Raw genomic sequence first — 25,810 nt, forward strand, 5'->3', positions numbered from 1 at the left:
AGAATGAATAAAAGAGCTGTCTACAAGGGACATTTCATAGTAAAAAAAAAAAGTCAATTCATAAGGAAGATATAACAACCATAAAGGTTTGTGACCCTATAACAGAGCTTCGAAATATATGAAGGTAAAACTGGCAGATTAAAAGAAATAGACAAATCTGGCTGGGTACAGTGGTTCACACGTGGAATCCCAGCACTCTGGGAGGCCTAGGTGGGTGGATCACTTGAGGTCAGGAGTTCAAGCCCAGCCTGGCCAACATGGTGAAACCCTGCTTCTACTAAAAAATACAAAAATTAGCCAGGTGTGGTGGCACATGCCTATAATCCCAGCTACCTGGGAGGCTGAGGCATGAGAATCACTTGAAGAGGAGGCAGAGGTTGCTGTGAGCCGAAGTCACCATGGTGCTCCAGCCTGGGCGACGGAGCAAGACCTTATTTCAAAAGAAAAAAAAAAAAAAGATTTATACACTTCACCCAGAAATTTGACTTTTAGGAATCTATCTTATACAGAAATACTCTTAGGATTCTATCCTACAGATATTCACCATTTGCCATTTCCTAAAATAGGCAATAACCCCAAAATCCTTCTCCATAGGTCCCTAGAGGAATGGTGAAGTTACAACATATCACCTATAGTATGTGGTAATTTATTAATTAATGAATGAGGACAATCTTTATGTACCAACATAAAAAGATCTCCAAGACCCATGTTTAAGTGAAAAAAAGCAAGGAGCAGAATAACATATGGAAATAATAGTCCTACTTTTAAAATTTATTTACACATACATTAAAATTATAACTTGTTCAACCAAATAAAAGACTGGACTTCATAAAACTTAACTTTTGTGCATCAAAGTAAAATAACAAGAAAATAAAAAGACAACTACAGAATGGGAGAAAATATTTGCAAATCACATATCTGATGAGGGATTAGTATCTAAAATATATAAAGAATTCTTTTTTTTTTTTTTTTTTTTGAGACGGAGTCTCGCTCTGTCACCCAGGCTGGAGTGCAGTGGCCAGATCTCAGCTCACTGCAAGCTCCGCCTCCCGGGTTCCCGCCATTCTCCTGCCTCAGCCTCCCGAGTAGCTGGGACCACAGGCGCCGCCACCTCGCCCGGCTAGTTTTTTTGTATTTTTTTAGTAGAGACGGGGTTTCACCGTGTTAGCCAGGATGGTCTCGATCTCCTGACCTCGTGATCCACCCGTCTCGGCCTCCCAAAGTGCTGGGATTACAGGCTTGAGCCACCACGCCCGGCCCAATATATAAAGAATTCTTACAACTCAACAATAAAGAAGACAATGAAATTAAAAAACAGGCAAAAGACTGAAATACATATTTCTTTCTCTAAAGATATACAAAGGGCCAAAAAAGCACATGAAAAGATGTTCAACATCACTGGCCATTACAGAAATGCAAATCAAAACTGTAATGAAATACCACTTCACACATAGTAGGATGGCTATAACGAAGAAAACCAAAAAATAACAAGTGCTGGCAATGATGCGGAGGCATAGGAAACCTGGACAATTGTTGGTAGGAATGTAAAATGTTTTAGCCATTGTGGAAAACAGTATTGCAGTTCCTCGACAAAAAAAAAGAAACACTGAATTACCATAAAACCCAGTAATTCCAATTCTAGGAATACATACAAGAGAAATGTTTGTACACAAATGTTTACAGAAGCATTATTCATAATAACTAAAAGTGGGAACAACCCAGAAACTAGAAAGAGGTGGGAGTTGTACAACATTCTGAATGCATTAAATGCACTCAATTAATCATTTTAAATAACGAATTAATGTTGTGTGGATTTAACTTCAATTTAAAAATTACAGCTTGCATTTTTATATGAATGCATTTGCATATTATGGTGTAATCAGAATTATTTTTATTCTTGAAAAAAATTACAAAGTATGTATGTAAAGTGTCAAGTCAGTAAATATCAATGATTCAATAAACAAGAGCTTTTTGTTTTTTTGGAGATGGAGTTTCACTCTCGTTGCCTAGGCTGGAGAGCACCGCAGCCTCCACCTCCCAGGTGCAAGTGATTCTCCTGCCTCAGCCTCCTGAGTTAGCTGGGATTACAAGCTTATGCTACCATGACCGGCTAATTTTGTATTTTTAGTAGAGACAGGGTTTCTCCATGTTGGTCAGGCTGGTCTTGAACTCCCAACCTCTGGTGATCCACCCACCTCAGCCCCCAAAGTGCTGGGATTACAGACAAACAGTAGCTATTTTTAATCCCAGCACTTTGGGAGGCAGAGGCGGGCAAGCTCAGGAGTTTAAGGCCAGCCTGAGCAGCATGGTGAAATCCCACCTCCACAAAAAATACAAAAATTACCCAGGCCTGGTAGTGCGCATCTGTGGTTCCAGCTACTCGGGAGACTGAGGTGGGAGGATCACTTGAGCCCAGGAGGTCAAGGCTGCAGTGAGCCAAGATTGCACCACTGCACTCCAGCCTGGGCAAAAGAGCGAGACATTGTCAGAAAAAACAAAAACACATTACCTATTTTTCTGGCATCATTCCTTAAGGTAAGAAGGCTTTGTTCCTTGCATATGATCTTGTATATAATACACAAAGTAGCTTTTGCAAATTATGTTGTCTAAAATATTATTAAAAAATGACAAATAGGATGGTTAAAACTTGTCCTAAGTTTTAAAATATTCTAGCAAAATTTGCATTTCAATTTGCAGGACTTATCCCAAAGACTTTGGTGTCTGACCAACCAGCTTCATACTAGCTATGTGACACTGGGCAATTTACATAACCTTTCTATAAATGTCAATATTTTCACCAATTAAATAGAGGCAAGAATACTTAATTAACACGAAAGTTTAATGGAGAATGTTTATCACAGAGCCTGGCAAATATAGATAATGTAAGTTATAACCATAGAACCATACTGTTACCCAATTCAACTTAAAATTCACTAACGCATTCAATAAAAATATATTTATTACCTACTAAATGCCAAGATGCTGGAATAGTCTAGATGAAAGGCTATTTCCAGATGCTGGAACAGTCTAGATGAAAGAGTATTTCTATCATTCAGTAGTACGAAGTCAAGTTGATTTGGGGTGGCAGGGAAGAGGTAGTTAGATGTGCTGAAGGAGCATGGTTGAGAAAAAAGGAGAAAATAATCAGCTACTGAAGAATCCAGTGAGAGATTAATGTGAGCAAACTGACTGATGTAGAACATAAATTAAAAGAAAGAGAAAGGATACTCCACAAATGACTGAGTTTAGGCATTGGACTATCTATTGTTAACACCACTTAAGTAAAAGATCTTTGATGCATGTTCACAATTTTCATTTTATAAATATTTTTAAATTTATGTTTTCTATTAAAAATAATCTAAGATTAGAACTTACTGAATTCCTTGATGGTGTAAATAAGCATAACATTTTGGGTTCTGACTACCTTTTGGAATATAATTTAACACTGATCACAGAAAATTTATAATCAGAAGTATAGGTAATTGGCATATTGACCGGAAGGGGGCATGAAAAAACTTTTTACGGTAATGGAATCGTCCTGTATTTTGATTAGCATATTAGTTACACAGACAGACACACTTGTCAAAGCTCATTAAGCAGTACACCTGGGATCTGTGCATTTTACTGTTTAATTAAGTGCACCTTAATTAAAGAATTGAAGATACACATATGTATACACACACACAGACCATATTGATAGATACACTCTTTTTAATTTTAGGTAACTGGTCCTCAAAGGCTACTGAAAAGGCAAAAGAGATACCTACTAGATACCGTAACAATTTAAATGAGGTAATATAAGATCTAATCCACTGATTTGCTCATAACTCACCTACGGATTGTTTCATTATAGGAAAATTATATTCCTAGTTGTACAAATTCATAATTCAATTTGTTCATCTATCTAAGGTAATATACAATCTTAATTCTAACTTCATTTGTCAAATTCTCTAAAACAAAGACATGTGAAATGTATCTTGTATTTAAGAATCTCAGATCTTTGTAAGATGTTTCATAGGTGGTGGCTAAATTTATAAACTTTAATTATAGATTAGCTTTACTTAATTCACTAAATCCACTAATGATTTTTTAAAATCTTTGTATCTCATTTAAATCATCTACCCTACCTCTTAACACTACTCATCCACCCACTCCCAAAAAACTTAAGCTGAAATAATAAACTTTAGTTGAGGATACAAACTAACTGGAGAAGCTAGCTAAAACCACTAACAAACTCTTAGCTATATATTAATTATAGTAATTAAAATATACTAATAGGTATCATGGTAATGCTAGCAGTAATGTGTCAATATACAAAAGACAGTTAAGGAAGGATATGAAGAACTGCACAGGTGTATTTTATGGACCAGGACTATAAATGGCACTCATCACTTGTACCCTTATTTCTGTTGGCGGAACCCAGTCACAAGCTCCACTGACATGCAAGGAGACTTGGGAAATGCAGTCTCTGCCAGCTAGCCCAAACTCTAAGAAGGCAAAGGAAATATGTATTTTGGGTGGAGATCTAGCCATCTTATCACACTATAGTGGTCCAGCAGAGGTCTATCAAAATATTAATTCACAGAAGACTAACGACAAATTTACAATGAAGGTTTTGAAACTTATCTGCAAAGAAAAAGCCAGAAGATGTTTTATTGTGGAATAGTTCTAAAATTGCTTATAGATGAAAAGAACAAAAACAAATATTTAAATCAGTCACCTCTAAAATAGTGAAAGGCCAAAAATTGCATTTCAGAAATGAAATACCACTCTGGGAAAGCTTTCTGTTTTTACATGCATTCCTCTCTAAATTCTGCCGGCCAACAGTTTTACAAGTCATCTTTACTCACAGTCAGCTCACGACATACAGAGTAAATCTGAGGTTGGGGAAAGGGCAACAAACCTTCCCTTAGGCCAGAACAGAAGAAGGCATAGCAAAAATCGTCTATTTCTTATAGGACAAAAAGAAAAAAAAAAGTCTACTACCTTATTTGTCAACTCCCTGGGAGATAAAAAGGTACAGAGAGAGTGGTTCAGAACCACACTTCAAAAGTATGATTTTTGCTTGCTTTGAAAAACAAAACAAAACAAAACACAAAGTGCTGTTTTGAAATGGGGTCTCTCTCACTTATCTTTACAAAGCTCTCTCCTAAAATCAGAACTACATGCCAAAACAAGGAACACAATTTTATCTTTGAAATACTGGTACATTTTTGTTTCTGCTTAAAAGGGCTCAGGGATCTGGAGGCTAATTAACCTTCCACATTGGATATTACAGCATTTTCTCAATGAATGAAAATATAGACAATATTATTCTTCTCTTTACTACTATATTCCTGAGTGAACAACTTGACTTGAGATCCCAAGAACCTTCCTATTTTAGTGTAGTTTTGAAACTACTGAAGATCTTATTATCCAAAAATGGTACTAAAAATAACCTAAGAAAGCTTTAATTATCAGCAATCCCATTTCTCTCAAGAGTGAGGTTTACATCTTTTTAATACGACAGCCTTCAGTAATGACATTTTCAACAATGTAATATCTAATAATATAGAAACAAAAATTCAAAGAATGTGTTCACGCTTTGCAAAATTCTCTCTCTGCTACTCAAAAGGTACTATTATCTTCTTTGCATAGCAGATGAGAAAATAAATATGGTAAGACATATTACTGCATCTGCTTAATAGTAGTCCTTAAGACTTTGGTGTCTGTAAAAACTAATTACCACATTATGATTAAAAACTAAATTATTTTGATTCAATGAATTTGAGCTCTTCTCTTTTGTGATACACTTTTCAAATAGTATATTAGAGCTACGCCTTCAGCAAAAAATAAAAATCATTAAAACTCAATTCAAAACTCATAGTTTGGTGGGTTTCCAAAAGCAAAGTGTGAAAACACCAGCCTCCTGTGGAGTCTTCCTCGACACCCCCAGGCAGGCTTGCTTCTCCCTCCAACCCACTTACCAGACTGGATCATGATTCTTGGCCTCATTTCCTTTTGTGGACTCTGTAAGGCAGGTGTATTAGTCAGGGTTCTCCAGAGGGAGAGAACTAATGGCATAGAGATACACGGGGAGTTTATTAAGTGTTATCTCACACAATCACAAAGTACCACAACAGCCCATCTGCAGGTTGAAGAGCAAGGACAGTCAGTCCGAGTTCCAAAACGGAAGAACTTGAGTCCAAGGGCAGGAAGCATCCAGCACGGGAGAAAGATGGAGGCTGGGAGGCTAGGCCAGTCTCTCTTTTCACATTTTTCTGCCTGCCTACTTTCTAGCCACGCTGGCAGCTGGTAAGATTGTGCCCACCAGATTAAGGGTGGGTCTGTCTTTCCCAGCCCACTGACTCAAATATTCATTTCTTTTGGCTCACCCTCACAGACACACCCAAGATCAATACTTTGGATCCTTCAATCCAATCAAGTTGACACTCAGTATTAACCATCGCAGTAGGTATCATATGCATTTATATTAGGCTCTTCAGTGCCAATCACAGCACCTGGCCCAGACTGACTACTTATTAAATGTCAACCAATTGAATGAATGGTTAAAAATTGAATAAAAGGCTTTTAATTAACTGTATTATTAAGCCAAAAGATGAAGGCAGTAAATGATAGAAGGGGAAAAAATAAAGAGTTCCAGAACAGAAATGAAAATGGTCACTTCTGTGCCTGACCCTAGATAGGGAAGTTATTCCTGTGCCTGTTTTATGTACTAAGTTAAAAAGCTGAACAAAATTGTCTCTAACATCATTTCCATTTCTAAAAGTATTTTTTTAAACAATGAAATGGTCATAATCCTATGTATAAATATTCATACAGAGGCCAGGCACAGTACTTCCTGCCTGTAATCCCAGCACTTTGAGAGGTCAAGGCAGGCGGACCACTTGAGCTCAGGAGTTCAAGACCAGCCTGGGCAACATGGCAAAACCCCATCTCTACCAAAAATACAAAAAATTAGACGAGCGTGGTGGTATGTGACTATGGCCCCAGCTACTTCGAGGCTGAGGTGGGAGGATCGCTTGAGCCCCAGAGGCAGAGGTTGCAGTGAGCTGAGATCTCGCTACTGCACTCCACCCTGAATGACAGAGTGAGACCCCCACTTCAAAAAAACAAAAAAAGAAAAAAAGATTTACATAGACTAAACATCCCTTAACCAATGTTTACTGAACTCACCAGATAATCAAAGTTTTCTCTCCCCTCTGAAAAACATACCGTCTGAGCAAAGGCTCTCAAACTTGAGTAGGCCTTGGAATTAACTGAAGCATTTGTTAAAACACAGATTGCCATCCTCTCCTACTACCCAAGAGTTCACAATTCAGTATGTCTGCAGTGAGACCCCAGAATTTACAGTCCTAACAAGCTCCCAGGTGACACTAATGCTGCTGACCCAAAGACCCACTTTAGAGAACCGCTATTCCACGGTACGCACCCGCTCACCTCTTTTCCTATCACCGAGCTGTCTGATTAACAAAGGTCAGGTTCCCAAACCTGTATACTCCAGTTGAAATTGTTTACTGTACTTACACTAGCTAATTATCACGTAAATGTACAAAAGGGATTCACTTTCAAGTTACCTGTTGAATTCGATGTGAAAATTCTGTGAAATATTGGGAGACAGTCATAAAAATCTTGGATTTTGTATTCAAAGTTCCTCCCAAGTATCTTTAATTTTTCAGTCCCACTAAAAGTAAAAATAGTAGGTGATGAACTGCATGGTGTTAAACATATCAAGGGCACAATGGACATGAGGAAATCTGGGAGTGATAGACATGTTCATCTTCTTGGTTGCGATGATCTTTTCTTGGATGCGTGTATGTGGGATAAAATATATTAATGTCTGCTACTTTAAAATGCAACAAAAGTTGGATGGATATTACAAAACCATGTATAATGAAATATTAACAGAATCTAAGTGGTGAGAATATGGCATTTCATTGTACCATTCTTTTAACTCTTCTGTATTTTAGAAAACTGTCAGAAGATATTCAGGAAAAATTAAGTTTATAACCTTTGACCAAAAAAAATCTGCTTATAAGATAGTAGTTATTATGTGACTCCATTTTTTGCTTATGTATGTTTGTGTGTGTGTTTACAGAAGTATATGTATGTATATGGGCATATCATTATGTATGTTGCATATTCATCTGTGCCCTCTTCACCAGATCTGTCCTTCCAATTCACTTAAAAATACTCAAGTCTTTCCTATCCCCAAACAATACAAAACAAATAAAAAAGAGACCCCCACAAATTCTCATCCCTCTCTTCAGCTACTACTAGGTCACTTTCATTCCCTTTCAAAGCCATTTATTAAAGAGATAAATACACGTTCTGTGTCCATGTCTTCACCTACTCCGTTATGGTTTGTGTCTGAAAGCTCCAGCAAAATGGCTCTTGTTCAGCATACCAATGATTTCTACGTCACTAGAACAAATGGACATTTTTCAATTCTCATCCCCTGTAGAATGCAAAATATTAAATTCACCTACTTTTAAATTTGAAATGAGGGAAGGAAACTTTATTTGGTATGTAAAACAAGCTTTAAAAAAAGACTTCAATTTCATATCATGGCCAAATTAGAATATGAAAAGGGGGAAACTTAAGGGATGAAATCAAGAAAAAGGAAAAAAAAGAAGAAAAGAAGATAAAACTATAGCTCAAAGAGTAAATATCAATGGCCTATTTTCATTACCAATTTTTACTACATTTTGAAATCTTAGTTAGCACAGTAATCATTCACATTTGTTCAACTGGCTTAGTCATATCTATAGAAGCTTTATCTATCTATAAAAGCTCTATCTTAAATGGGTCTTTCAAACCACCTATCTATGTAGAAATTATTCCCTGAGTTATAACAACAATAACCAGAGAACTAGGTCCCTAAGCATCAGACAAATCTGGCTGAGTATCAAAATTAGTACAGAAACCACTTCCTAATCTTCAGATGGGCTCCCTAAAGACTTGCACAGCACACCGACAGCATGTACCACAGCATCTCCAAGTCCTTCAATGATTACAGTGTGTCGTGACACAAAATTCTGCAGTAAAATCAGCTCCTTTAAATACACTCCTATGAACTGCAAAATAAATTTCTTTTTAACGTGGGCCTCAGAGATGAAAGACAGCCTTCAAATTTGAGACTAAAATGTGCACAAGAATTTGAATTCGAATTGTATTTAAGTTGCAGGATGGTGGTTCCGAAACAGATCACTTTTTGTATGTAGTACCCTCATGGTTTTTTTTGTTTTTTTTTTTTTTTGAGACAGTCTCGCTCTTTTGCCAGGCTGGAGTGCAGTGGCACAATCTTGGCTCACTACAACCTCTGCCTCCCAGGTTCAAGTGATTCTCCTGCCTTGGCCTCCCAAGTAGCTGGGATTACAGGCGTGCGCCACCACGCTGGCTAATTTTTTTATTTTTAGTAGAGATGGGGTTTCACCATGTTGGCCAGGATGGTCTCAATCTCTTGACCTTGTGATCCGCCGGCCTCAGCCTCCCACAGTGCTGGGATTATAGGCGTGAGCCACCAAACCCAGTCTCATGTTTCTTATTTTGAAGTTGAACATGCATTGGCTAATCAAAGAATTGTGGTAACAAACATTCTACCACAGGCAAAAACAGTAAAAGTGTACGTGAAAATAGTTACAGCAGGGCTTTAATTAATTAATTAATTTTCCTCTAGTACTCATCTGTAACCTTGGTCACAGATGCTGTTACTGAAATACCACGGGTTCGGTCTAAGACCTGCTACTCACCATACAGACAGCCAATCACTGAGACAACACATACTGCCAACAAAAAACGCTTTAATCAGGCTCTGTAGCCAAGGATCAGTCTCAAATCCACATCCCTGACCAAAATTAGGAGTTTTTACAGCAGGGAACAAATGTAACAATGTATGGGAAAACACGAACTTGGGAGGGCTAAGGAAGTAATCTGATGAATCAGAGGCCTGGTGTCTCACTGTCTGGACTCTATGATCTGGTGAGTTTCAGTTCTTTGATACTGTTTGAGAGGCCTGGGGGTCCTTTCCTGAAGAAGGAACTCAGATGAAACAAATATAAGTTTAAAGCTTTAGGACCAGAAGGGTCAATTTCTATGTTTATCCAAAAACAAACAAACAAACAAACAAAAAAACTGTCTGTGGGACTGTTGGGTCAGTTTCAATAGCAGTTTCTTGAAGGTTCCTTTCTTTATTCTTGCTGTCTATCCTCCACCTACAGGCTGGCGTGCTAAATGATTGTGGAATAAATGAAAAGCAAATTCATTTATTCCACAAACAATCATTTAGGACATCCAATGTGCAGGTCTAAACTATCCCAGACTTGAAGGAACATAGAGTAGGGTTAATAGTAATACGATTATTGAAAGACTTTATTTTAGCCTAGCTTTTCACACCAGACCTTTACACACAGTAGCATTATTTGGCTATTTTTTTTCTTTTATTTTTCCTTATTCCATCATTGGTGTCTGAAATTTGGCTATTTATAAAGGTTAAATTTAGTTTTTCACTTACCTTTGAGTTCCAATAACTAATGGACGTAATATGAAGAAGAAAATAGGTTAAACTCAATAAGAAAGGAAGCAGCATAACTTAATCACAAACTAGGCACACACTCCTGAAAATCTGAAGTGATTGTTTAGTATAAAATCTAGATTCAGGCCAGGCGCAGTGGCTCACACCTGTAATCCCAGCACTTTGGGAGGCCGAGGCAGGTGGATCACGAGGTCAGGAGATCGAGACCATCCTGGCTAACACGGTGAAACCCCGTCTCTACTAAAAATACAAAAAATTAGCCGGGCGTGGTGGCAGGCACCTGTAGTCCCAGCTACTGGGGAGGCTGAGGCAGGAGAATGGCATGAACCCGGGAGGCGGAGCTTGCAGTGAGCCCAGATCACGCCACTGCACTCCAGTCTGGGCGATAGGGCAAGACTCCGTATCCAAAAAAAAAATCTAGATTCAAAACTCTGTTCTTTTTGGATCACAAACCTCTTTGAAAATCTAACGAAAGCTAAAGACCCTGTAGTAGGCAGCTTCTGACAGGACTTCCAACAATACCCACCTCTTTGTATTCCCAGTTCTGTTTAATCTCCTTCCCTTGAGTTCTGGCTGGACCTAGCAACTTGCTTCTAATGAAGAGAATACGACAAAAGTGAGAGATGTCTCTTCCGTTATTACATCACCAAAGACCATGGCTTCTGTCTTATTAGTGCTATCTCTTGCCCTCCAACTTGCTCTCCTTTTTCGAAGCAAGCTACCTTGTGTGAGATGCTCCATGAAGAGACCCATGTGGCAAGGAAGCAAAGGAGGCCTCCAGCCAATAGCTCACAAGAAACTGAGGCCAAGAACCCAACAAGGAACTGAATCCTGCCAACAAACAGGTGGGCTAGGAAGTGAATCTTCCCCAGTCAACTTGAGATGACTGCAGCCCTGTGACAGGCAAAGCTGGAGGACCAGGCTAGGCAGCAGCTGGATTCCCGACCCACAGAAACTGTGAGACAATACGTGAATACTGTTTTAAGCTGTTAAATGTTGGCATAATTTGTTATACAGAAACAGATAACTACAACAAATCGCCTCTTTAGGAACGTATGTGTGTGTACAAATTCTAGTATACATTTTAGGGAATTTGGAAGTCTCTCTAAAGTTCGCAAACACAACCCCTAGTGACCCAGAGATTCCAGATTAAGAAACTTCTAACATGATAAACTTCAAACAATACGCACAAAAGGCCTATAGGAACAATTTAGCCATGCATAGCAAACATTAGAATGTTTTCCTTCCATAAAGTGGAAGGAAAGTTAAATGACTTCCAATATACTGATATCTTAGTACCTGTATTATCAAAGGTGAAATCAAACCAAGTGGTACCAAAACATTATTTTTGAATACAATATTTCATGGGTACTGAAGAATGGTAAAATAACTGAGACACTGTCCTCAACTTTGAGGACTTCACTATCTAGTTGGTGAGACAAACACAAACATACACACGCACACACAAAATAGCTACCATAACAGCAGTAAAAATAGAGATTTACAGATAGTATCCGCTCATGTACACAGTAAAGTGACTTTACTGAATTTTAATTATAACATAATTAAAATAAATACCTGTACTGTTTTTCCAAGTCCCATGTCATCACCAAGAATGCACCCTCTTCCATGGATGTAATGTCCATAAAGAAACTGGGCTCCTTCTCTTTGGTAGTCTCTCAAATACCTATTGACGGTATAAGGAATAGAGTCTCCATCGTCAGATAATTTAAAAGCAACAGAAGATGATGGAAATTTTCGGTTTGGGAAATAAGGTTTTTCCAAATCTTCATCATCAAATATAAGATTCCTAGGGCAATCTTTAACAAATTTTACTTCTTGAAGCTGTTTAAGAGGTATTTTCCTTTCTTGAAAATCTGAATATAAGACAACTGCAAATGACTTGCCATTTTCATCCACTGTGACAGATTTTATGCTTGCTTCACGAAGTTTTCCATTATCTGGAGAAGGGGCAAGACATCTTTCTCCTGGATGCCATATGTCTGCAATAATAAAGAAAATAAAGTTTCCAAAGCTAGCTTATAAAGTAACACCTCATTTATCCACAGCTATGAGAAAAAATACATACCTCACATAAATGCCTTTTCCAAAAAACTGGAACAAGATAAATTATAACATGTATAGATATTTTTCTAAAATATATTTTCAGATATTCTCCTATAATAAACAGAATAAAGGGTACATACTTTATTTCCAGTGGCTCCTATCCTGGCTGTGTGTCATCATCTTCCCTGGAGTTTAAAAATGTACATTCTTAGACACCACCTCTGGTGATTCTTACTCAGTAGATAGGGGTCATGGGCATCTGGTTTTATTGTTTTGTTTGGTTGTTATTGTTGAATTCAAAAGATAATTCTGACGCACAGCCAGGGTTGAGAACCACCAACTAAAATATTCTTGCTGACTCATGAACATATATATACATATATTTCATGATATGGTAGAGTAATCGTGAATAGGACTTGGTAATGAGTAAACTAAAATCCTCTGGGCAGCAATGCTTTGTGGTTCATCTGTCCGCTTTTTTATAGTTATTCCATTGCCTTTCTCTAGAAGCAGCTGTTTCTTTTCACTGCAATACTGCTGCTTCTAAACCTTTACTTTAACCACTGCTTGTATACAGCTAACCACAGGAACCTCCAATTCAACTACAGTGATGTAGTTGAACTCTTCTGGGTTTTGAATAATTATTTGAAGAGATGAATTCTAAGATCTCTTTTTGCTAAGAGTATTACCTCTCTCTCTATGAACTTATTCTGAGATTAACTGTACAGCTATCTATTTTATTTTCTCAGAAAATATACCACTATGAATGAGGAGGAGGTCTATAGAGTATACTACCGATACAATTAAAAAGTATCAAAAAAAACTCAGTAAAAATAATTTTCCAAATGGAATCTTATGGCAAGAATCCAAAAATAATTCTATGGCCACAAATATAAGAATACTAGGAATTATTTTTCTTAAACATTTCTCACTGAGATCAGATAACCACTGGCAGTTTCCTAGGGTCTTCCTGATGACCTCGAGTTAGATTTTTGTAACACTCAAGATTACAACATGACATGTTTATACTATCTAAAGCAAGAATAGTTCATTATGTTCCTCATCCATCAGCTGTTCTTCAAAAGTAAAGCCACTAACTTTGATGAGGTTATTTTACCATAACAATAATGAGTACACAGGGAAAAACGTTCTCTCCCACTCTAATCTCTGGACCCAAACTGTTGACAACTGTTACACCATTCTAAAAGAGTGTTTTAATGTCAAACTAAAGCCTTGATCCACTGTACAAGTAAAACAACATATAGGTCAATGGGCCCTATTTTCATAACAGTACTATTTGCACCTTAAAACCTAAAGCAACCCTTATGCAATTCTTAACCCATTACTTACTTTTCCCATTATGTGTTTGCCTCCCCTATCATTTTTTAAGACTCATTTTATTATCAATTATTCAACACACGTGATTTAAGCACAAATTATTCACCAAATATTATACCACATAATGGGTATAAAATGAAAAAAACTAATGTCAAAAATGATGGTGACTAATAGTTTTCCTGCATCTCATTAATTGGCATCATCATCTAACCAACTTTTCAAGGTAGAAAACCATTAGTTAGCCCTTAAACCTCACTTAATATTACTCCTTACATCCAGTCTGTCAGAATGGCCTGGTTTTACTTCAAAAATGAATCACTCTCCTCCATGCCACCATCTCACTAAAGCAAAGGCTGGCAAACATTTTCTGTAGAGTCAGTCATTAGCTATTCGTTACTTTAGATTTTGTAGGCCATACATTCTCTTGCCCTTGTAATGCAAAAGCAACCAGACAATACATAAACAAATGGGCAGAGCTGTATTCCAATAAAACTTTATTTACAAAAAGAAATGTCAGACCAGTCTTAGCTCACAGACAGTAGTTTGCTGACCTCTGTCTTAAAGCATGCCACCATCAACTCTCCCTAAATTAAGCCTAACCAGGCTCTCTGCTCCCAGTCCACCTATTTAGAGTAGGGTACCCCATTATTCTATATCTCATCATTTTATTGCCTCTGTAGCACTTACCATAACATTTAATTATCATGTCCACTTGTTTTTGTCTTTTTCTTCCACTAGAGAGTAATTTCCTTCCCAAGAAAAAGTTTGTACTGTTATAAATTTTATCCCCAGGACCAACACAGAGTCACACAGCAGACATTCAATGAACATGTGAATTTATTACACATTCTTTTTCTTTTTTTTTTTTTTAGACAAGAGTCTCTCTGTCGCCCAGTCCGGAGTGTCATGGCACAATCATAGTTCACTGTAAACTCCAACTCCTGAGCTCAGCCATCCTCCCGCCTCAGCCTCCTGATTAGCTGGGACTACAGGTGTGCACCAACATGCCTGGCTAAAATTTTTATTTTTAGTACAGACAGGGTCTCGTTTACTTTGCAGGCTGGACTTAAAACTATCCTCCAGCCTCAGCTTCCCCAAAGTACTGGGATTACAGGTGTGAGCCACTGCGCCTGGCCTATTACAAATTATCGATCTCATAGATCCTTGGTATCTTGCGAGAGAGAAAACTAAAAAGTACATAAACATATACATAACTGTAAAAAGTGCATTGGAAGAAAAATGCTATGAGAAGGGAGTATTGAGAAATGTAATTTAAAAGGGAAAGGGGTCTAAGAACTGTATTTCAGATAAGTGTACAGCAAGCGCAAAAAAAAAAAAAAAAAAAAAAAACCTTAAGGGAATCACACAACTTATTGGAGTATTTTTGGTTTCTGAGTTTGGGTAATTTCTAGAATGAAAAAAATTCAGCTAAGTTTGAGTTAGAAATGGAATCTCTCAATATCCAAACTACAGAACAACTGCTTAAATTGTGAGGATTTCCTGTTGGATTTAACAGGGTTAAGTCTCCTATAATTTAATGAGTCGAAATCATTTGTTTTGGTTTAAACTAATTATCAATTCAATTCATTCTGGTGATGGGGTCTCTCTCTCCCTCTTTCACTCCAATGGCCTCCTCGCTATTCCTCAAGCATGTTCCTACCTCGGGGCCCTGGAGCTTTCTGCTCCTTCCACCAATAAATACCAGAGTGACTAGATCTATCAGAAGGAATGAACGTCCCAGTCACCATAATCTCCACTTGGCAGCTTCATCTATTTATTTTTAGCTGCCAGTCTCCTATAGGTATTTATATGTGTGGCCCCTGAATTACAGCATCATCAATTCCTAGACCTCAGAATTCAGGCTTGTAACTTGCCCTCTCTGAGCTTTAGCTCTGAATTCATCTAGTTAATGAGATTGATATCTTCCTCAAAAGAAAGCAAGTAGTTAAACAATCAGCATATTGGTGGGCTCAGGAAAATCACTCAATACCTGGTAGCTTTTGTTATACAGCACAATTATTAATGAAAGCTATTCATTTGGGTGCCAGAAGGCATCCCAGATGACTTGTGGTAGATTATCACACCTTCTTTAAACCTCCTATTTAAGGCAGAATATAATGCCCTGACTCAATAGGCAATAAACCTCCACTGAACTAAATATCTCAACCTTCATTTACCTACTTACAACAAACGTCTGCCATTCACTAACAACTGGGCATACAACGATAAAGAATGAAAATGACGTTTACTGAGTGCTTAATATGGGCCAGACGCGGGGTCACATAAATGCTTTGCGTATTGTCCACGTCATTTAAAAATCACAAGAACCTAGTAATGAACCCAGTTTTACAAATGAGGAACCTGCCCAAAGTTGCTCAGCAAGTAACTGTCAGAGGCAGCACTAGATCCCAGGGGCTGACCCCCGAGTCCAGGTTCTCAACACTGAATCGGAGATTTGGTCCCAGGCCTGCAGGGGGTTCACAATCTGCAGCTGTCACTGAAGACGATCTACAGGGCAAACCCCAACCCGAAGGGCACCGGCGAGAACTGGTCCAACGCGACGCAGCAGACAGGCCTCTGGGTAAGGGGCGAGCGCGGAGCTGGTACCTTTGCCCGCGGTTTCCGCGCAGGGCTGTGGCGCCGAGGGATCCATCCGGCCAGGGGGAGGGGCCGAGCCCGGCTGCACGTAACACCCGGAAGGCGGAGGACAGCGAGGTGGCTGGCCGCTGGGCCAATGGCGGCCAACGCCACTTCCGGTCGCCCTCCGAGCATCGCTCTCCGGCAACCCGAAGCCACGGGAAGGAGGAGGAGGATCCCAGCTAAGGCAGCGACTAAGGGAACCCGAGGAGAACGGGAGGGCGACGTCCGGAGCGGCGGCAGAGCCACGGGACGCTGTGTGAGGCTGGCAAGGCGGTGTTCACCTAGTTCTTTCGGGCTCCGCCGCCGCCGGTGGAGAACACGAGGCCAGCATTGCGACCCCCAAATCTCCTCCTCAGGATCTGACCTCAGTCTCCTAACCCCGCAACTTCCATCCCGGCCTTGGAAAATCCCGCGAGAACGGGCTGCCGAATTGTCACTGGGATCTCGCGAGAACGAAATCTTCCTTTCCGTGGGCGGAGCCATCTTCCCGATGTCTCGCCCCTAGGAGGCCTGTAGCAGGAAGGGCCGCGGGAGTTGCGAGTGTCGCGAGGTTTGAGGTCGCTGGGTGGGCCGGGCGCTGAGCGACGCTGGTCACAACTGGGGGGCTTGGGAAGGCAGTGGCTGTGAAGGGCCACTGAGGCGGTGGAGGCCTGGCAGAGGGCGTCCCGGCGGTCGCGGCTCTCGGCTTCTCGGTGGAGCTTGGTTCGTCCGTGGTGGTGCCGCACCCCAGGAACTTCCAGGAGCCAGTCCCTCCTTGGAGAGCTCCCCGGGACACCCACAGGTGCCAAGTGAAACTAGCGCGTTTTCTTGGATCCTACACTTTGTAGTGAATCATAAATACTTTAAATACAAAGCCAACATTTGCTGGGAATAAACGTAAAAATACTGTTAAAGTGTAAAGTTTTCCTCCGTCCCTCTGACGTTTCTGGCGGGTCGCTGAACGCGGGAGACTCAGCCGTCTGCTCTGAGCCCGGAGCATCTGAGGCAGCCGCGCCCACCCGCGAGGTGCAGGAGGTACACGGCCCCTGACGCTCCCAGGCAGCGCAGACAGAGGGATCCGTAAGTGGCTTCCGCGCTTGTTACCATTTGCATACTCTAAGGTATTTCATGGATTGAGTGAAATACCTGACGGGGCCTGTATCCGTTCCCTATTGCCGCAATAACCAGTGACCACAAACTTTGTAGCTTGAAACAGCACAAATATATCATCTTGCATTTATTGTCTCGCGGTTCTGTAGGTCAGAAGTACTACTGGGTGTAACCTTAGCTGCACTCCTTTCTGGAGACTCCACAGGACCATCCTTAGCTTGCCTTCGCCAGCTTCTGTCAACATTCGTTGCCTTTGGCCCCTTCCTGCATCTTCAAAGCCAGTGACGTGCCATCTCCGACCCTTCCATCCTCAAGTCTACCGCTGATGGCAGCTGGAAAAGATTCTGAGGGCTCACCTGAGCAATCCAGGATCATCTTCCCATTTCCAGGCCTCTGCCCTTGATCACATCAGCGGAATCCTTTTGCCATGTAAGCTAATATATTCACGAATTCCAGAGATTAGGAAATAAACATCTTTGGGGGATCATTATTCTGCCTACAGTAGTGTCTTAAGAAAACAATATGGCTGTTTGCTCTGCAAATAGATCTCAATTCTTTGGCAGATACTAAAAACCAGTAGTATGTGTTCATAAAATGCTTCATTTAAAATATAACTTGTTTGCTTACCACCAGGTAGTAACTTTAAGCCTAAGTGAAACATCTAACTCAGCCATCTCTGTGTGAGATGTTGGCCAGGTCACTTCTCTGTGTTTTATTGTCCTCACCGATCACTGTAACAGTGAGACTAATAATAGTAAACTACCTAAAAAGGGTAATTGTAAAAAATAAGATGAGTAAAACTCCTAAAACAGTGACTGGTCATAGTAAGGAATATATGTGTTGTTATTACTGTTATTATCAATGGAATGCATCCACTCGAAAGTTGCATTCTACATAGACATTATGTCAGTTTAATATTTTGGCTAATAGGCCGGGCGCGGTGGCTCATGCCTGTAATCCCAGCACTCTGGGAGGCCGAGGTGAGCAGATCACGAGGTCAAGAGATGGAGACCATCCTGGACAACATGGTGAAACCCCGTCTCTACTAAAAATACAAGAATTAGCTGGGCATGTGATGGCACGTGCCTGTAATCCCAGCTACTTGGGAGGCTGAGACAGCAGAATCGCTTGAACCTGGGAGGCGGAGGTTGCAGTGAGCCAAGTTTGCACCACTGCACTCCAATCTGGCGACACAGCAAAAAACACTACTGATTATAATTGTAATTCTTGATTCTAACATACACCTTGATATTGGAAATCTTAAAATCTAGAAAAATCTGCTTCTTGTTATTGATGGATTGTATCTCTTTTCACATTGTCTCTAAAATCAAAATGCAAATTGACATTTTAATCAAGCTTATTTTTTTCCCCTACAACTACCAGGGAAGAAGTTTGATTTTTTTTCCCTCTCTGAAATGACTAGTTGTGTAATTTTGTCTTATTTTTCCAGAGGTCCATTGAGTTAAGATGTAGCTCTTGACAGAGCTGACCTCTAATTAGAAGGGATAAGCAAATTCAGAAATAAATTTTGGTTTAAATGGAAGGTATCATCTGGTTGAAGGAATACCCTTGTGACTAACAAAACAGGAGGATACCTCATTTTCTGAGTGTTTATTATTTAACCTCACTGCTGTACTTACAATGTATACTGAAGCAGAAATAATCATGACATGAAAATATGTCCTAGTGAACTAGTTGCCTCATAAAACTAGATATCCTCAAATATTCCTTCCCCCACCTAACAGTAGCTTTTGTCTCTGCATTGACATCCTTGTGTAGGTGCTGATATTGTGACATCTACCACTGTCAGTCCAGTCACTTCAAAGTTAAATTGAATATCTTGTAAAATATTACGGAATTCCTGTAGTTAATATGTGTGATGTTAGATAAATCACATAAATGAACTGAATCACATACAAAACTTTTGGCAAAGGAGGATCTAGCAAAAATTAAGCCAATTATAACTACAGAAGAGAAAAAAATAACACAGATGGTGATAACACAGCCATTTCAAAAGAGGCTCATGGAAGGAAGGTTAAACCCACCAGTAATTTGCCAAAAAATAGTCTCTCTTTATCTTCATACTACAAGAGTCAAATACATATCTGTATGTGATTGACAGATCTCCAGAATTGTGAGTTAATGTAGCAAAAAGGCTCCAGGAAAAATAGATGTGAAACTCTTAAGACAACACGAGAAATTAAGTCTTTGAGTTTCAGTTAGATGATTTTAGGTTGCAGCATTTCTCCATTCATACATTGTTCCAGCCAATGGAAAAAAAAAGAAGAAGGAAGCAAAGATGAGTGAAGGCAAGAGAAAGAAGATAAAATAGATCTGTCCTTCCTTGCCACAAATAACCTAAATCTTAAAGTTTAAAACTCAACGTTGCACAACAATGTGAACATACTTAACACTATTGAACCATACACTTAAAAATGGTTAAGAAGGTACATTTTATATAATGTGTTCTTTCTTACCACAATTATAAAGCAAAACACAGCAAAAAAGCTCCGGCCAAAGAAAGAAGAATTTGAGGCTTGAACGAGGTATAGTGAAAGATATATAGAGTAAGTGTTAGAATATTCAGCAACACCATTTTTACTTCATAGACTCAATAGACTCAAATAATAGAACATTTAATACCTCATGTCAGATAAGTATAAAAATCCTGCAACAAAACACCAAGAACTACTGGTTGAAATATGTTTATAAAAACTCTCAAGATGTAAAAGCCAATGCTTATACACTGTTGATGGGAATGTAAATTAGTACAACCTCTATGGAAAACAGTATGGAGATTTCTCAAAGAACTAAAAATAGAATTACCATTTGATGCAGGAATCCCACTACTGAGTATCTATCCAAAGGAAAGTAAATCATTATATTGAAAAGGCACCCACACTTGTATGTTATCACAGTGAAGTTCACAATAACAACATCATGGAATCGATCTAAGTGTCTATCAAGAGACGACTGGATAAAGAAAATGTAGTATATAAACACCATGGAATATAATGCGGCCATAAAAAAAAAGAATTAAACCATGTCTTTTGCAGCCACATGGGTGGAGCTGGGTGCCATTATTCTAAGCGAAATGACTCAGAAACAGAAAATCAAATACCACGTGTTCTCACTTAAAAATGGGAACTAACTAATAGGTACATATGGACATGCAGAAGGAAATAATAGACACAGAGGACTCCAAAAGTGGGTAGGATGGGAGAGAGGTGAGGGTTGAAAAATTATCTATTGGGAACAGTGTTCACTTTTTGAGTGATGGGTACAGTGGAAGCGCAAACCTTACCATTATGCAATATATCCATGTAACAAACCTGTACTGTACCCTCTGAATCTATAAACATTTAAAAAATAAATCTCAAAATACATAGCTGAGCTTTCAAGAAGTATGTGAAATACTCATAGACCAAAAATAAGGAAGGAACTGAAAACTAGTTTATTAAGATGGCACTTATACCACTCCTTTCCTGGACACATTTGTCTGGCTCAGTTACAAAAAGGTCTGGATTTTAACAGGCTTCTGGGAGCAGAAGACATAGTCTTAAGCTCCCACAACGTCCCACATTGAAACGGAGCCTCTCATTTGAAATCAGAAAGCTTGCAAGGTGAGCTAGAAGAAAAAAGTCTGGACAGCAGAAAAGGAGGAGGATGAAGAAGGATTTGTCTGTCTTGGCATGGGACTTTTGAAGGGGTATTGTTAATTCCATCTGAAATGTTGAAACCACAGCTATGCCCTCAAATTTAGGATTTCAATGTATACAATCTGCATTACCTAGGAAACCCCAAGCCAAGATAGTAGCGTAATGTAGTGCCCGGTTAATTGCATCTAGGTTGCTAGAAAGAAGCATGCACATCCTTTCTAGAGGGAAACGTTAAAACAAGGACTCCTCGGAATTTCTGGAGATAAAGTCTCATCTAACAATTCACAACCCTAAAGCTGCAAAACATACACAGAAACAAGCCATCATGAACAAGGGCCAGGAGAGAAAACAAACAACAGAAATAGAGCCCTAGAAATTTTAGCTAATCGAAGTAATCGATAGAAAGGGGTTTATAAAGTGTGGTTAAAATACATGTTGATATTTTTAAAAACTGAACTGAAAACTTAGGAAACAAGGCATTGTTAAAACAGATTTTTTAAAAAGAACCGGAACTTCTTAAAATAAAATTGATTATTGAGATGGAAAACTCAATGGTAACTTAAAGAGCAAATTCAACATACCCTACTAGAGAATTTGTGAACTGAAAGATCTAAATAAACAATCCAAAATGCAGGACAAAAAGTCCAAGTAGAAAACATAAGAGAAAAGTCTAAAGAAATGGAGACTAGGAGGCAAAAAATGAAAGAGTTGGGGTAGCTCAAAATATTAATATTATACAAAACAAGCTTTAATGCAAAAAGCTTTAGGGACAAATAAATTAACTACATAAATGATAAATGGCTTTTTTTTCTTTTTGGATATGGAGTCTTGCTCTGTTGCCCAGGCTGGAGTGCAGTGGTGCAATCTCAGCTTACTGCACCCTCCCCTGCCTCAGCCTCCCGAGTAGCTGGTACTACAGGCGCACGCTGCCACGCCCAGCTAATTTTTTTGTATTTTTAGTAGAGATGGGGTTTCACCATTTTGCCCAGGCTGGTCTCAAACTCCTAAGCTTAGGCAATCCACCCGCCTTGGCCTCCCAAAGTGCTAGGATTATAGGCATGAGCCACCATGCCCAGCCTCTTTTTTTTTTTTTTTTTAAACCAAGGAGGTAAAAATGTTCTCCACCTAGAAATCAGTATTGAAGAATATTTTTAAGGATGATATATTCTGAAATGTAAAAACACATTTCTAAATAACTTACGAGCCAGAGAAAAAATCATGATTGCCGAGACCAGCTCGGCTGGGGAGACCCTAACCCAGCAGCACTAGAGAAATTAAAGACACACACACACAGAAATATAGAGGTGTGAAGTGGGAAATCGGGTCTCACAGCCTGCAGAGCTGAGAACCTCGAACAGAGATTTACCCACGTGTTTATTAACAGCAAGCCAGTCATTAGCTTGCTGTAGATATTATAACTAAGATAACTTAGTTTCTGTAGATATTAAATTAACTAAAAGTATCCCTTATGGGAAATAAAGGGATGGGCCGAATTAAAGGAATAGGTTGGGCTAGTTAACTGCAGCAGGAGCATGTCCTTCAGGCACAGATTGCTCATGCTATTGTTTGTGGCTTAAGAACGCCTTTAAGCAGCTTTCTGCCCTGGGCAGGCCAGGTGTTCCTTGCCCTCATTCCGGTAAACCCACAACCTTCAGTGTGGGCGTTATGGCCATCATGAACATGTCACAGTGCTGCAGAGATTTTGTTTATGGCCAGTTATGGGGCCAGTTTATAGCCAGATTTTGGGGGGCCTGTTCCCAACAATGATGAAGACTAGAAAGTAAATATGCAACAGACCCCAAAAATGGAATGTGTTTAGACGGTTTCAGCTGGTCCTAAGATGACAAAGCCCACATTTTCTTATAAGGTAATATTCCATGTAAGATTACCAAAGGAAGTCATTAACACAGATTTTACTATCCTAATTCCTCGCCTACATGTAGAATATAAAAGGATTGGCAATGGGAGATTAGAGGAAGAGAAGATGTTTTTGACACAGCTATTGCAGTGGCATGTCTCTCCTCCAGATAAACAAAAGGGGCTTCAGAGGGATCACCTGAAAATTTTGGTATGCATTCCCTAGAATTTGTGGGATATGGTGAACTATTTGACTCAAACTTTAGATATCTGAAGGGGAGGTACTATGGATGGCTAACTGCTCTGAAATGTAATAGGAAAGATTCACACTTTTGGGGCCACTTCACTCCCAGAGTTTACTGTTAGGAAAGGATGCACATTTCCTCTGGTGTAAATGTAGGTCATAGGTAAGTGAAAGCCAGCGGAACTATCAAGATGACCCCAGGAGGAGATCTGAACAGCCGGATGTCTAACGGAAAGTAGTGACTTTGAAGAACACAGAAAAGCACCCAAGAGAGAAAGACACCCAAGGAGAACCTCTGCAATCTCACGGCAGTGCTGGTTAAATAAGACCTTTCCTGTTCCCTTTTTTTTTTTTTAGACAGAGTCTGCTCTGTCACCCAGGCTGGAGTGCAGTGGTGCCATCTCTGCTCACTGCAACCTCCACCTTCCAGGTTCGAGCAGTTCTCCTGCTTCAGCTTACGAGCGTCTGGGACCACAGGCGAGCGCCACCACATCTCGCTAAGTTTTGTATTTTTAGTGGAGACGGGGTTTCACCATGTTGGCCAGGCTGGTCTCAAACTCCTGACCTCAAGTAATCCGCCCGCCTTGGCCTCCCAAAGTGCTGGGATTACAGGAGTGAGCCACCTCGCCTGGCCCTCGTTCCTTATTTTTATCTCTTTTTCCAAATCAACCCTAAAGAAGTTGGAAGCAGCTTAGAAAGTAGGAGAGGAAGGTGAGGCATAAATCATATAAAAGAAGCAATCACCCCCACATTTTCCCCTGCCAACCACTTGCCTGTACCAAGTGTGAGCTCTGAAAGGAGAAGCCTTTAGGGTTGAACAAGTGTTGAAGTCTTAATTTTTTTTTCATTACATGGACTTTACCAAACTAACTTTTTGTTTGTCTCTTTTTAGTGGCTAGAAGTGACCCCAGGATTTTTTTTATTATCAAGAGAGACTAGAAGAATCATGAGACTTTTCCTAGTCGCCTTTCAAGAATATGAAGAAAAAAATGGTTCTCAAAGTGGGTTTGAATGAGTATTGTTCAAATAAATGAACTTATATTCATATTTCATCCCCAGAGTCCTGCTGTTTCAACATCCATTAGAACTGAGTAATAATACTACATATCAAAGTTTGTGGGACATTGCTAAAGTGTAAAAAATGCTTACATTGAAAAAGAAGAAAAGCTGAAAATTAATTGTCTGTGCTTCCAACTTTAAAAAAGGACAACAAACTAATCCTAAAGAAACTAGAATAAAAGGAAAAAATAAAAAACAGAAGTTAAAGAGTAATTAAAAAAACACAATAGAGATGATCAACAAAGCCAAAAGTTGATTCTTTGAAAAAGATTAATGAAGTAGGCAAACCACTGGTGAAATGAATCAAGAAAAGTAGAGAAAAAACTCAAACATTAGGAATGAAAAATAGGGCAATGTTAAAGAGAATTCAAATATTAGAAAAATATGGGAGTATAATAAAAATGATTTCATGCCAAAGTGTTTAAATGTACACTGCCTTAAAAATATATATTAAAAAGGGGCCAGACACTGTGGCTCACACCTGTAATCCCAGCACTTTGGGAGGCTGAGGTGGACGGATCACAAGGTCAAGAGATCAAGACCATCCTGGCTAACACGGTGAAACCCTGTCTCTACTAAAAATACAAAACATTAGCTGGGCATGGTGGCACATGCCTGTAGTCTCAGCTACTCAGGAGGCTGAGGCAGGAGAATCGCTTGAACCCGCAAGGAAGAGGTTGCAGTGAGCCAAGATGGTGCCACTGGACTTCAGCCTGGGTGACAGAGTGAGACTCCGCCAAAAAAAAAAAAAAAAAAAAAAAAAAAAAACTAAAAGGAAAAGAAGCACTGAAGAAATCTATAACCATTGGAGAAGCTTGAGTCAGTAGTTGATAATGTCCCTCTGAGAAAAGACCAGACATAAGTGACTTACAGGAAAGTTCTGCCAAATGTCAAAGGGAATAGATAAATATCACATAAACTCTTCTGGAGAATACAAGAAAAGGAACACTCCCCCCAACTTATTTTATAAACTTGGTTAAATCTTGATAGCAAAATTTAATAAGGACACCATGACACATGAAATCATAAGCAAATTTTACTTACAGTTATATACAAAAATTCTAAACAAAATACTGGACAACTGAATCTAATTTTGAATAATACTAGCAAGAATAATAATAATAATAATGATAATAATAATAATGCATCATGACCAAGTTGGGTTTATCTCAGGAATGCAAATATAGTTTAAAAGTGGAAAATCTAGTAGTGACGTTTACCACTCTAAGAAATAAAGAAGAAAAATTATGTCATCTCAATGAACCAAAAAATTTTCTAAAATCCAACCAAATATTGGCAAAAAAGCAATAAAGGGCTGGACGT

The 25,810-nt window shown here is 39.2% G+C and overlaps 1 protein-coding gene across 2 annotated transcripts in view; it reads right to left on the reverse strand.

Annotated features, from left to right (window-relative positions):
* Positions 1–17,095, reverse strand: part of ERCC6L2 (ERCC excision repair 6 like 2) — a 132,862-nt gene extending 115,767 nt beyond the window's left edge. The window contains exons 1-2 of one of the 2 annotated variants that reach the window (XM_050761827.1): positions 16,547–16,826; positions 12,113–12,537 (exon numbers count right to left, since the gene is read on the reverse strand). In XM_050761827.1, the coding sequence (XP_050617784.1) occupies positions 12,113–12,537; positions 16,547–16,592 (471 nt within the window). In that variant the 5' untranslated portion in view covers positions 16,593–16,826. Of the gene's footprint in view, positions 1–12,112; positions 12,538–16,546 lie in introns of both variants that reach the window. The other variant, XM_050761828.1, reaches the window with a different exon arrangement.
* Between the last annotated feature and the right edge of the window lie 8,715 nt (positions 17,096–25,810).

This window comes from Macaca thibetana, chromosome 15 (genome assembly GCF_024542745.1).
Source record: "Macaca thibetana thibetana isolate TM-01 chromosome 15, ASM2454274v1, whole genome shotgun sequence".
NCBI classification, from domain to species: domain Eukaryota; kingdom Metazoa; phylum Chordata; class Mammalia; order Primates; family Cercopithecidae; genus Macaca; species Macaca thibetana.